The sequence below is a fragment of the Crocodylus porosus genome, unplaced genomic scaffold (genome assembly GCF_001723895.1).
Source record: "Crocodylus porosus isolate Cpor-Errol unplaced genomic scaffold, CroPor_comp1, whole genome shotgun sequence".
Taxonomy (NCBI): Eukaryota; Metazoa; Chordata; order Crocodylia; family Crocodylidae; genus Crocodylus; species Crocodylus porosus.
Window position 1 is genome coordinate 10,005,888 of NW_017728927.1, and position 13,236 is coordinate 10,019,123.

Here is a 13,236-nt window from a genome sequence, read left to right on the forward strand (position 1 = left end):
CCCCTAATTCCTGACCTGACATAACACAACACTGCTACATCAAAGGCAATATACGTCAAGTAAATCCTCAGACGCCATGGTATGGTATTAGGGCTCTAATATACGTTTCCCTTTTCTCTCTACCTTTTAGTCAAAACTGATTTTATATTTTACCTATATACCATTTCAACACATCCAAGTCATGAATCTCATTCTCTCTTCCACCTCCCTTGCCCCTGACTGGAAACTCCCTTTACCTACTTGCATTGTGATCTTTTGTAGACTTATTGGGATGAATAATGATGGGAAAATAAGAAGGCTTTGTTCTTTACCTTTTGGAGTGGGTGTCCTGCACGAGGCAACACCCCAGGTACTACCACTATTCCGGCTGCACAGTAGCCAGAGGAGATTGAGAGAGACACTCAACTAATCACGCCATACTGTATAGTCGTTCAGCAAACTGATTAAATATCCCCTAGGGACTTGACCATCACTGAACTCATTTTCTTTGGTGAACCAAAAGTGAAACACAAGTGTCTGTCGTACATGAATCCATTAAGCTAACCGGCTGAACGAGCAGATTCTATATATTTTTAATCTTGTTTTTCATCCCTTCCAGCTTACATTATATTAGCCATCCACAAATCCTTTTCATTCATCTTTCTGGGCAACAGAGCCGATTTCATTTTATTTCACCAAAAGAACATGTGTTTTGTTTTGTTTTTAAAACCAGCACAAATTAGACTCTTAATTGATGCAATGATATATTTTAAAAACAAAAACCAAAGATTTGATGTCTGACACATTGGCAAAGCAGCACTTAATGAAGTTCCAGAGAAATAACTGTTTCCTTGACGAACACTCTGAGAACCAGCTAACACCTTCATTACCATCAATCTATTTCAAGTAGCAAGAACTTGCGACTCCCAAAAGTAGAAATGCAAGGGACATTTATCATGGAGAAGCCATGAAGCAACCTACACAAACAACCGATTCGAAACCAGAAAGTGGGACAGGCAATATTTACTTAGAGATCACAAAGCAAATTTTCACTGTGATTTCTGCATTGCAAATATCCGCCTCCTTAGTTCCCGAGCAGCAGGCCTGCAGGGCACTTATTCACGTGCTCTCGCTGGAGTCCAGGCATTCCGTTCAGATAAGATCACACCTTCAGGAAAGGAGGGTGGAGGGAAGATGAAATTAACCTTTGCCCTGATCGTTTGTCACTGGATAAGATGTCTTGAGATAACCACATCAGTGAATCCCAGTGGGAGGACTGGGTAAAAACAAGATCAAACTGAAAACCGGAGATAGAATTTGAACTGAAGTTTCCCAGGTAATTAAATTACAAGAAAAATTCTGCAGGCTCATGCTACTGAATTGCTATTGGTTAGGCCTCCTGTGTTCAGATCTGATCATTGGAAATATAACAAGAGGGCTCTTAAGGAAAAAAAAGGAATGCCTGCTGGGGGCGAGAGGACTCAGAGAACCAGTTCACAGCACAATTGAGACATTAGTTGACATAGTGGGTTTGGAGGAATTCAGAATGCTCCCACTGGGAGAACGGGTTTCGTAAGGAAGTGCTGATTTATCACATAAATGCCAATACTATAATAAGTGTCATTTACTGGCAGGTGGAAATATTCTGGAATTGGGTAACCACCAGGACAGGTCTGCTCTCAAGGGGCCGAGTCTTCAATGTTTACTTGCAGGTGGAGGTGCTGGATCTTCTCTGCCCCCACATCACTTACAATTACTTTATTTTCTCAACATAACCCTGCTGCAACTCTGCCCTTGTTCATAATACCATAACTTCCAAAATATGAATTACATAAGAACGAGTGAAACATAGTCCTGGATTTTGCACGATGAAAAACGAAAGCCGAGATTTCAAAAGCTGCCACAGAAATTCAGAAGCACAAATCCCATTTAAACTCCTGAGTCACACATCCAAATCCTCTTTGGGGAAGGACCACCTTGCACTACGAGTCTGTACAGTGCCTAGCACAATGGCCTCCTGGTCCGCTGCCATGCCTCCTAGGACATGTCTCAGTGGCTTTGGTGCCAAGCCCTACAGCCCTGCCAAGGTGCTTGGCTTCCTGGCTCACTCTTGGTCAGAGCATGTTCGAGCTCAGAAATTGGGCCAGCAGAGCATGGCCCCGAGCTGTACACTCACGAGAGAAAGCCTGAGTGCCGGCTCTGGGCAACTGCTGAGGGCTGTGCAAACCCGGCAACACTGCCCGGGCACCAGCACATGCTGAGCAGGAGGAAAGTGGGCAGAGTGTGCTTCTAAGGAAGACTCCTGGGCTTGCCTTGAGGACAGTGCAGACATGACACTCCAGCCATACAAATGAACAATCCCTGCCTGGGCCGCCTCAATCTCACCCACAGCTCCTGATGCAGAAATCATTTCTTCCCTCCTAACCATACTTTTCTGTACTGGCACAACATCAAGAGTTGCATGTACCACTGAAACCCACTGCACCAGTGGAAAGATCACAGGGAAGAAGACATCTGAGGTGTGCCCTGGCCTCTTACGAGCTGCCATAGCACAAATATATAAAGTACACTGTGTACACAAACATCCCAGACCTTACAAGGTATATACAAGTATTCTGTAACAGCAAAATCCAAATCTTTTAATGAAGGGAAGGAAGTCTGAGCATGGTTTGTTGCTTACCAAGAAGGCAGTTCTAGCACCAGGGGGAAAGACACAAGGCAGGTAAAAAAAAAAAAATCATTTTAAAACCTATAATCAAAATAGTCTACAGTCCAAATACGTGGCCTTACACTTCCCAGTCAGAATTCATACTGTTATAAAGCTCCTTCAATAGTGACTCACAAAGGAAACGTCTGTCGGTGCCTGTCACGCAGCAAAGATTAGGGCTTATACAGGAAGGCCCAGTGCAAAGCCAGGAGTCTCCGTGAAAAGAGGGAAGAGACACAATGTAGAGACTGCACCAACACGCCTCCACCCCTCCTCTTTTTCTTCCTGCCAGTAGTGTTTTGTGTTCAGAAAGAACAGCAAACCTTTGAATTACATACGTACATTAGCAAAATCCTTACAATACCTTTACTAACAAATGTAATCCAGGGCCTTAAGCCACAAGACAATGTACTGCTGCAGTCTTCCGTCCCTTCCTCCCCACCAGGTTTCCCAATTAAAACCTGCACTTCATGATCAGATGCACTGTATTGACCTCAAGAGGAAAGGTTTGGTCTGCAGTCCACTCTCAAACAATGCTCCCGTTGGCTCCAAGAGCAAATTTTTCCTGAATAAAGAGTCCAGGACTAAGGTTTGAGTTATCAAACTCAAGTATTTTTGACAATAAATTCACATTCTTCCATCACTATATTTTGCCATCATGTGATGAACTTATTTTCTATGCGATTCCTTTCCATACAAGGTCGAGTGCAGAACTGTGGAGTTTACAAGGTGACAATAGTGGCAAACAGCACTCACCTCCTGAAAGAGCGTAGACATTTCACAGACCAGACATGAGCTGGGACTTTGCATTTCACATTTGTGCCTGTCAGAGAGGAAGAAATCTCGCAGCAGTGGAGTGTGGGTAAGTGCCTGGACAATACAGTTCATAAAACATGTGTTCCCAAGATTGATTAGCCCTCGGAGCCCTATAAAGACAGAATGGGAAAGGAAACTGTAAGCATTGTTGAGTGAATATAATGGTGCACTTCATTCATTTGCATTTTTAAAAGTATAGTTCTGCTGTAAAATATCATGGGCTCTCTCACGCAGTGCTGAACATGAGACTTTATCTTGTGTCAAGTAGAGAATGTTATTCTGAATTGTTCAAAATGCTGCATTTCATCCTCCAAACAGTAGTAAGGTTTTTTAATTCCTGTAAGAATTTCTGGCTTGTTTAGACAGACAGAATATGCAGTAACACCTTTACCATTTCCCCCCAACATACTGTATTTTCTTTGCGTACAACATACCCTGGAATCTAATAAATGCTTTGTTTTTGAAGGCAGAATGAAGAAAAAAGATGTTTCCAGAGTTATGGCTGCATAGAGGAGGGATGCAGCCTAACCTTCCACTCTCACCTTGCTTTCCTGATTAACTAAAGCTGAAACCCTAGCTGTTGGTGATGACTGGTCTCCACGGGTAGATCTATGGTTTTGTACATAGCTAAAGTCTCCAAGGCTGTGAAAGAGGAAGAGCAAAATTGCCTTGAGAAAGGTTAGCTTAATTAGTAGAACATCAAGACCATTAAAAAGGAGAGATGATGGTTAACAACTCTGGAGTGAAGAACAGCAGGCTAATAACAAGTCAACTGACTTCCTCAGCTGCTTGAATAGTAATACAACAACTACTACACTGTGGGGAAGAAATCAAAGCAAGATGCTTCTATATCCTGGTCTAAAAATCAGCTTCCTCACTTAATACATGCACTCCAATTCTGGGGGCTAAGTTTTGGAAAAAGGTGTATATTTTATGTGAGAAAATACTGTATGCTGTAGGTTCCCCACCACAGCCACCAAAAACCTCATTACTTATATTTCCAAATAAAGAAGCTAATGAGCAGGTGGTGTGGTGGTAGATGTATTCTAGATAGTGGTCAACTCACCAAGGTGTAAATAAAGCTAATTTGTCACTTCGTACACAGGATTTCCTTCATGCTTTTATGATTTGATCATACATCATTTTATTTTATGATACCAATTCCCTCTTTCTGAAATGTACTGTGGGTTGCAAGACAGCGGCCATTTCTTCTACCTTATGGTTCAGGTGACAAGATGATTGTGGTGGATTGTACTCAAACTGTTAGTCCAGATTATGCTTAATCTAGTATCATTTGTACAGAACTGGAGCATCTAAACACAGCAACCCTAATTAAATAAAAATGTGTAAGGTTGTGGCTCCTAAAACAGCTATAATAAAAAACCAATAAATATTAATGTACAACACACTGGACCAAATTCAACATGGCACAAGAGAATTCAAAGTCAAGCAGATTCCAGATACGCGGTCTTGTATTTAGAAGCCAAGATGCTCAAGGAAAATAGTCTCTTTCTTATTTTATTTTTTTGCATACCATGAAAATGGCTAGAAGTGAGGGAAGCTTTTCAGTCATTTGAAAAGTCCAGCTAAGAAGAACAATATGCTTAAATCTTTGGCTATGCCTCCAAAGTCCAACTACCACATACAAGCAGCTGTGAGCTAGAAGAACATCATGTGGAACTGAATGGTTAATTTTAAATGCACAACAATCATTAAAAAAAAGCGTACCACAAAACTAAGTGATAGCATGATGGCAGAGGCTCTTTAACACTGGGATGTTTGTCCTGAGCTACAGTTACAGTGTACCTTGTGCAATACCAACCAAAGCCTGGTAGGCAATGCAAACCAGAGGGAGTGATCAGCCAGTTTGAGAATTCCCCTGCATTTCCACGAGAAGAAACCAGATGGCAATGCTGAGGCTCTTAAAAAAAATGCTGCAGTTCCCTTGCAGCACACCAGACAGTGCTCCAAGGGCCCCTTTGCCTCCGTCTGCACAAGGGGTGTGTTCTTGTTGCCAGGTGACAGAAGACCAAGAATGCTGCCTGGCATATTGAGTTGTAGGCGATTCCTAAATCATTCCTCCAGCATGCCGTGTGACACGGTCCTCCCCGCCACGGCTTCCTGTCGCCTCTGTTTACTCTGGAATGCAGCGCAAACTTTCCAATTTACATTATAGTGATTTCTACTGGGCAGGAAGCTTGCTGTAATCATCTGCTTTATTTGCCTGCCGAGAGGTCGAGCCACTCAATGCGCCACATTAAAACTTGTTAAATAGTTAATCTGTCACAGTAGCCTGAAGTGCAGCGTGATGCTTCCGTCAGTACACAGCCCCCTCTAACCCCAGCTCGGAGATCTCTGAGCATCATGTCACAACACAGGGATGTTCATGCTGCGGCAAGTGCAGGAGTGTCTGATCAACAGGGCTTGCCTGACTTATCACTTATTTAGAATTCACTCTAGTTGCCATGCTGTTACTGAGGCCTTTGCAAATTCCTGGCCATGCCTGTGATCTAGGAAGATAGTCAGCACATACTCAACCAGCAGGGTTTGTCAAAGGAAGAGAAAGTCCCTTTCCATTTTTTACTGCAAACTTTTACTGCACTCTGTCACCTATGATCCGTGACAGAGTTGAAAAATCAGGCTATGCAGTACTGAAGGTTAGTTAGTGGAAAAGCAGCATTGCACCTAGTATAGACGACGCGCAACTGCTGATAGTTAGGGGACACAACTCTGCCATTCTCACTGCTGCCAGGTGCTGGGTCTGGCCGGGCTGCAGCCCCACATCCCACCATTGGCACAGAAATCTGGGAGGAGAGAAGGGGAGCGCACATCCTCCCCTGTGCTGTCCCCCCCACCTCGCTTATAGCACCTAGCAAGTCCTATCCTATTACTTTTATTCTCAGTGTCCAATTAAAATGATCCCAAATAAATGCAAACGTGCACAGACTGCTTTTTAGACTTGTTTATTGAGTACTCTTTATTACATGCCTGTGCCTGAACCCTGTTCTGCTATGAATACAAGCAGCATTCCTTCAGGATGGTCACCCAAAGACAAATATAATGCTCCAAATTCAGAAGGCTGGCTTGGTGACACTTTACATTTTTACACAAGCTTTTCATTTTTCCATGCATCCAAAAGGCATTCTTCATATGATGCTACGCCAGCTTGATTGAGTCCAAATGCGGACCTGTAACACATAAGATAGTGCTGAAATCTGGATCTCTCAAGCCCTAATGAACACACTGCAAACAACAATTTGAAGCAAAATACCAGACTTACTTGGCTGGGGATCACAACGTATTTAGCCCCGGAGCAGCCACGAATGCAGAAGCCACAGTATGTGGTGAGTTGTCTTCTGAAAAGAAACAGTATAGTGCACGGAGTTAGAGCTAAGCTATACAACCAACATATATATCTACTATAAGAATAGCTGCATCCTTACCTTGGAAAGCACTGATTGTTGAATTTTCATGCATATAGGATGAACTGTTGACAGGACTCGGTTCAAAGTATTCCTGAAAAACAAAAAAAGGTTGGCTGGAGAGGTAAGAGGTACAATGACGTGAAAGCACATTCCAGGACAGAGATTCTCTCTGTTATACTTGGGCTATTAAAATGCAATAATATTATGCAAAACAGCCTCTACTCTCCTTGTGACTTGTTCCACTCAAGGAATGTTAGTGATTTTCTGGGATGTCTGTGCTGTCTAGAGTACATGATAAGATGTCCCGGGAGTTTAGAATGCTTCATCATTGAAAACTACATTGGAAAAAGAAGTGCAAAAACCTTAACTGCATTAGTCCACTCTTGCTTACTGCAACATCTCTCTTTGTTGGCATCTCTGCCCATGGAGCAATGCCTGCAAGGAGCGGATTCATTTGCTAAAACTGCTCATCTTTTCAATAATAGGTCAGCTGTACTGAGCAGACCTTCTGTTGTATTTTACAGTACCTTAGATTCTCTCGTCCCATTCATGCTTTCTGGGGTATTGTCTCTGGAGTTGGCCTTGAGAAATGCAGACACTCAAGATGTATGATACATACTGTAGGCACACACATTTGTGTTCTGGCTGGTGAGCTCATTTGATATAAAGGCACTGTTTTCCCTCTTACTGTTGGAAAAAGGAAGAATACATGAATAATACCACTGTCCAACTGACAGGCTGTAAAGTATGGTACAAATGCAAGCACAGGAAAACACTTATCAGTACCATACCTGGGGTGCCTGCATGGCTTTCTTTGTAGTTGTCCATCAGATAATGGACAGGAAGCGTATGAATGCAGTTGTAAGAAAGCTAGGTCCACAACACATTCTGCATGGATCGTGTATCCAAGTGATGCATTTCCCAATTCTATTTGCTCTCAGCTTTGGGCACTGAGGACTTGGCTTACCTTTATGATCTGTAGTTCTTCACTTTTCTTCCATCAATGCATTTTATAATACTTGCTTACCAGAAGGAGACCCACACTACCATGCTGCTATATGCTTTGGGACAATTCACGGAAAATCATAAAACATTGCTTCTTCACACCCAGACAATGAAAAGCAAAATGTCACTGCTGGGAGATCAGCAACTGTACAACCCACAGTCAAGTCAATGCTATAAATCCACAAGAACTTTGCATTCAGCCAAATTGCTAACTTGTCCTTCTAGTTAAGACACTGTCTGTCACCATCACTGTTGAAGGCAGTTTCCTGCGAAGGCCAGCAGAAAGCCATCCTGACAAGGAGGCATCATGCTAAAATCCATGTGTGACTTGGAGTGAAGATCCTGAATGCTTAATGTACAGGTCACTGTGCAGCAACATTAGTATATAATAATGAGTGCTTTCCCAGGCAATCAGGGATCACTTAGACGCATGAACACAAGGCCACCCTGCAATTACCAAATGAGATTGCAGGTAAACCACTTCAGAGCATTATATTTTTCAGTTTTCTGCCAACCATCAGTGGATCCTCTAAGCCAGGGCGGGCAATTATTTCAGGCGGAGGGCCGCTTACGCAGTTTTGGCAGCCTGTCAAGGGCCACATGGATAGCTCCGCCTCTCGACAGGTACCCCGCCCCCTGGACACCATCTTGGGACCAATGTCCCAGAGCCAGCACTGGTGGGGCCCAAAGCGGGGCACAGGCTGGCAGAGGTCTGTGGAGCCGGGCTGGGCTGCACCAGCTGGCAGAGGGGGCAGCTGGCCTGGCTCCACAGATCCCGTGCTGACCGGGACCCTGCACTCCTGCCACCATGCTCCGGACCCTGCCAGCACTGGCCTTGAGACACCAGTGCGAGCCCTGTGCTCCTGCTGGCTCCTGCGCCTGCTCACACCTAGTGCCCCCCAGCCCCGCGGTACAGGGATGGGGCAGCACACAGCCCCAACCACCTGCACGCCAGCAGGGAAGAAGCTGGTGCTAAGCACGGGGAAAAGCGGACCCTCGCCCACCCCATGGCCAGCGCTCCCTGCTGCAGTCGCTCACAGCCCGCACAGGGCTGTCTGGAGCAGGCACAGACAGCCCCACGCAGGCTGTGAGTGGCTACAACATGGGATGCTGACCACAGGGTGAGCGACGGGCTATTTTCCCCTGTGCTGAGCACCAGCTTGTAACCCAGCCCCACTGCCAGCCTGGGCTCACCTGAGAGCGGCGGCAGCTGCGGTCCCCCTGCTTGCCGTGCTGGGCAGCGTTGACTACTGCTGCCTGCCCGGTGCTCACGCGCTGGACAGCCCACAGGTGGTGGTGGCACAGCAGGAAGGGAGACAGCTGCTGTCGCCACGGGAGCCGGCACAGGGCCCAGGTTGGCTGGAGGACCGGGTTACAAGGTGGTGATGAGCGCACGGTGGGGTGGAAAGCTGACCCTTGCCTGCCCTGTGGCCAGTGCCCCGCAATGCAGCTGCTGCCTGTGCCTGTTCTGGACAGACCGCGTGGGCCACGAGCAGCTGCAGTGCAGGGTGCTGGCCATGGGGCAGGTGAGGGGCTGCTTCCCCCCTGCCCTTTAGCTTTTCCCCGGGCCACTTTTCCCCAGCCTCCTCCCCTGCCCCCCTACCCAGGGTTCTGGCACAGGGCAGCCATGTGGTCCCAGGCCAGAAGCCCCTGCTGAGGCTTCCAGCTGCGGGGGTCAGGCTGGGTGGGCCCTGCTGTTGTGGGAGCCCTCTGGGCTTCCCCTGGGTCCTACTGCCCCTGGCTCCTGTCATTTTTGACAGGAACCAAGGGCAGATAAATATTAATTTTCTAAATTTTTTAGGGGCCCTGCAGGCCAGATAGAATGACCTCATGGGCTGGATTCAGCCCACGGGCTATATTTTGCCCACCCCTGCTCTAAGCTCTTTCAAACACCCCTGGAAACCAATGCAAATAGAAATACTGTCTGTTGAAATGCCAAAGAAAATGAACCAAGAATACCTCTTCAAAGAGCAGCGCTCAGAAGTGAAAGTTTCCAAAAAGAAACCTGCTTTCCACTGTGGGTTTAAAAGATGAGTGCAATACTGTTGTTGTGCATCTTCCTGACAACATTTCAAGCACAGACTCTGTTATTACTTAGCAGAAAAGGACTTGGAGGTCTTCCTGCCACGCTTCCACCTCCCCAGACCAAGCTCATTTTTGCATTCCAGATGTAGACGATACATTACCGGATCAGGTACATCAGACACGGAGTTCCACCAGACTTCAGGGGAGATGTAACATTCATTGTACGAGTTCAAGGAGTCTCCTACATGCCAGGAGATGCATTACCTTGCGCTAATGGGCGATGAGGTAATTACCTGACATAAAATCATTCTCAAGCTTATTAACTTTTGAGGTGGAAGTCAATACCTAAGCATTTGTTGTAGATGCATATTACATAAGATAATTGCTGTTGAGATTCATGGGGAAAAAGAAAACCCTCAAAACCCCAACACAGAATCATAGCCAACAATTTCCAAAAATGTGATAACATGAGAATATACAATATGCAAGCCTATGCTGGAAACAGGACCACCTTCTGTCAAATTAGTGGTCATTTCAAGTCCAAAGCTAAACAAAATACAATATTCAGTTCTTATGATTTCTGTGGCTTCTAAAAGGGTTTTCTGAATGCTTCCAAGTTTAGGCTGCAGCTTTCCGTCGGAGAGGGTGATGGGGATTGCACATCAGGCTCAAGGTGCTTATGCAGCCTGATTACAGTACTAGTTAACCACCTTCCAAGTACTTTTGAACTTACTGTGCCCTTACCTCTCTCCTGAAATACATGGAAGTGTTATTCTCCCCATGTGCCAAACAGGGATTCACAGACACTTGGCGCAAGGGGGCACACAAATCTGTGGCAAGAGCTGGGAATGGAAGTCTGCTTGCCCCAATTCCAGTTCAACACTGTACAGAATAATTGACAGATTTCCCTCTCTGAATGTAAAGGGTCACTTCAGGCTATTTAAGTAGTTGGGGCCAGAAGGAATTCAGCCTATTGTAGAAAGCTAAGTATAGGGAAGGGAACACTTAGTCAAATAGGGAACCTAGTTAAAACAGAGCTGCACCAGAGGTTTGCTGTCAGATGATTTATGTGCAAGCTAGAAGACTCTGGTGCTGCGGATTTATTCAGTCTGACAATGATTTAACATAGAACAAAATAAAAAAAAAAACTTCTGCCACAGCTAAGGTAATAAAAATTTCAAGCACATGAACCTCAAGACTAAGCCACTGACTCACCCTCTCCTAATTATCTCCAGAAAACACCCACTACTGCAAGGAGGTACACAAGTTCCAGTCTTTAAACTCAAATTTTTGTCCCATTTTACAACAAATGTGAAATAAAGCAGCTGAAATTGTCTGTTATCACTATTTTTAGTATTAAGTTTATATTTCTAATACAAGGCTTCAGGTGTGGAAATTCCCCACATGTCATTTTGAGGTTCTATTGAGTTTGCCAACAATATATGGTTTCTCTTTTTTTTCTTGTTTTCTGAGAAGTGAGGGAGGTAGAGGAATTTATTGTTTCAGGGGGAAAAAATAACCAGCAAGAACTGTTATTAGATATTATGCCTGCTTTAGTTTTCAAAGTGCAATCATCATCAAAATGGATGCTGAATTGTCTTCATCATAAAATCAGCAGTGCCAGTAAAACTGCAAACAGATGTGCAATGCCTTCAAATCTGATATGTTCCGACTGCTCCTAGAATACAATTCTCTCCTTTCTCTGTGTAGAGAAGGGAGAGTAGAGTGAAATATAGATATTTGTAGTCATCATACTTTAAACCGTATGTTTAAATTCTCCAGCTCTGTCCAAAAACTAGGACTCAATGTCATTGCTTCTGGCCAGGTCAGGAATCTTATGGCGAAAGGAGGGCGCTCTTGCAGAAGAGCCAGGTGAGAGCGGAGCTTCAAAAATAACATAAGCGACCCACAAGTCTTTGATGGAGAAGAGAGAAAGATGGAAGATGTATGCGTGACCTGAACTGAAATACCAGTCATCGATAGATGAGAGTGTGACGCTTTGCCAGGAGGAAGCCTGCAGGAATCAGTAAGGAGGTTTCACTCTGGGCTTTGGTCCCAGGGTGCCCAGACAAAGACAGATGTGGACTGAAAGTCTGGGGGAATGTTTCTCCTTTCACATAACACTTCAGCAGTTCAGGGGAAAGCCACAACATATTCTACTGTTTTCTATGCCAAAACAGAATAAAAAAACAAGGCTTGAGTAAGTGCCACCATAATGAGCAAACTTTAGCTGTTTGACACAGATTACACAACTTAATGTTGAAGGTGTTCACTGAACATTTGGATTATGCAGCTGTAAGGAATAAAATATTGGGTGAAAGAAGTCATTATAATAGTCAGAGGAAGTTTCCTGTTACTAGCAAGTGTGCAAAAGGATTTGGTTCCTAATTGTGTAGCCCACAAAGCTTTATACACGCAAAACCTGTAACCTCTGTGAATATCAGGCTGCTGTTACCTGTAAGCCAAATTATTTGTATGGCGCCCCACAACCACACAAAACTACCCTGCAGGTGGAAAGGTAAGTCGAAGTGTGAAGACAACAATTTCCCATTTAGAGTAAGGTTAAATATTATCAAGTATATATGCTATGCCATGAGCAGACCAAAGCTAGAGCTGGCTATCAGGGAAACACAAACCGGGTTTGTGGCATGGGAGAGCCATCATCTACTGCCAGTAGTCAAGAACAGCAACACAGCTATTTATCCAAACCCTGCTCTCCCACTGGGCCAGTCACCAATCAGCTGATCTCTCTCCCACCCACTGGTCACATGCAGAGCTTGTAATGATAGTATCCATAAAACAATATTTAGATGACCATTGCATACAATCCCCGAGCAACAAATTTGCTCAAGAAGAGGCTAGTCAAGAAAATAGTAAACTCCATCAGAACAGAAAGTCCTGACAACTTGGGAAAATGAACAGTCAATTTGTAACATGATGGGAAAGCAGCTGCACTAGTACTGATGCTGTTTAGCATGCAATCTTGAAGAGTGTTGGTGAGGAACAAGGAGATAGGAAACTCTGTAGATGACAAAACATTTTAGTTGGGTCTAAAGGGAAATTAGGGAAATCTAAAAGGATGGAATTAAGCTAAGAGATTTAGATGGCAGGTGAAATTCAACATGGACAAGTACAAGGTAATTCTTACTGAAAGGAACAATATCAGCTACACAAGGGTACCAAGTTATATAGTGTTCAGATGCAAACAAGACAATAGGGTTATATTAAGAAGTCATAACTGAAAATATGATACAAAAAGAAATGGTAGTTGTCCTGAAT

General features: G+C 44.4%; 1 protein-coding gene and 1 long non-coding RNA gene across 4 annotated transcripts in view; both read right to left on the reverse strand.

Moving 5' to 3' along the window:
- USP22 (ubiquitin specific peptidase 22) overlaps positions 1-13,236 on the reverse strand; it is a 187,175-nt gene that overhangs the window by 33,322 nt on the left and 140,617 nt on the right. For both annotated transcript variants that reach the window (XM_019541971.1, XM_019541970.1), the window contains one exon: positions 3,443-3,612. In XM_019541971.1, the coding sequence (XP_019397516.1) occupies positions 3,443-3,612 (170 nt within the window). The remainder of the gene's footprint in view (positions 1-3,442; positions 3,613-13,236) is intronic.
- LOC109314680 lies at positions 6,450-8,588 on the reverse strand. 2 transcript variants are annotated; one of them, XR_002102335.1, is made up of 4 exons: positions 7,455-8,588; positions 6,946-7,018; positions 6,783-6,858; positions 6,450-6,690 (listed from the first exon to the last, which is right to left on the reverse strand). It is a non-coding gene; the product is annotated as an uncharacterized LOC109314680 (long non-coding RNA). The 2 variants fall into 2 exon arrangements; XR_002102334.1 differs by having other exon boundaries at positions 6,450-6,858.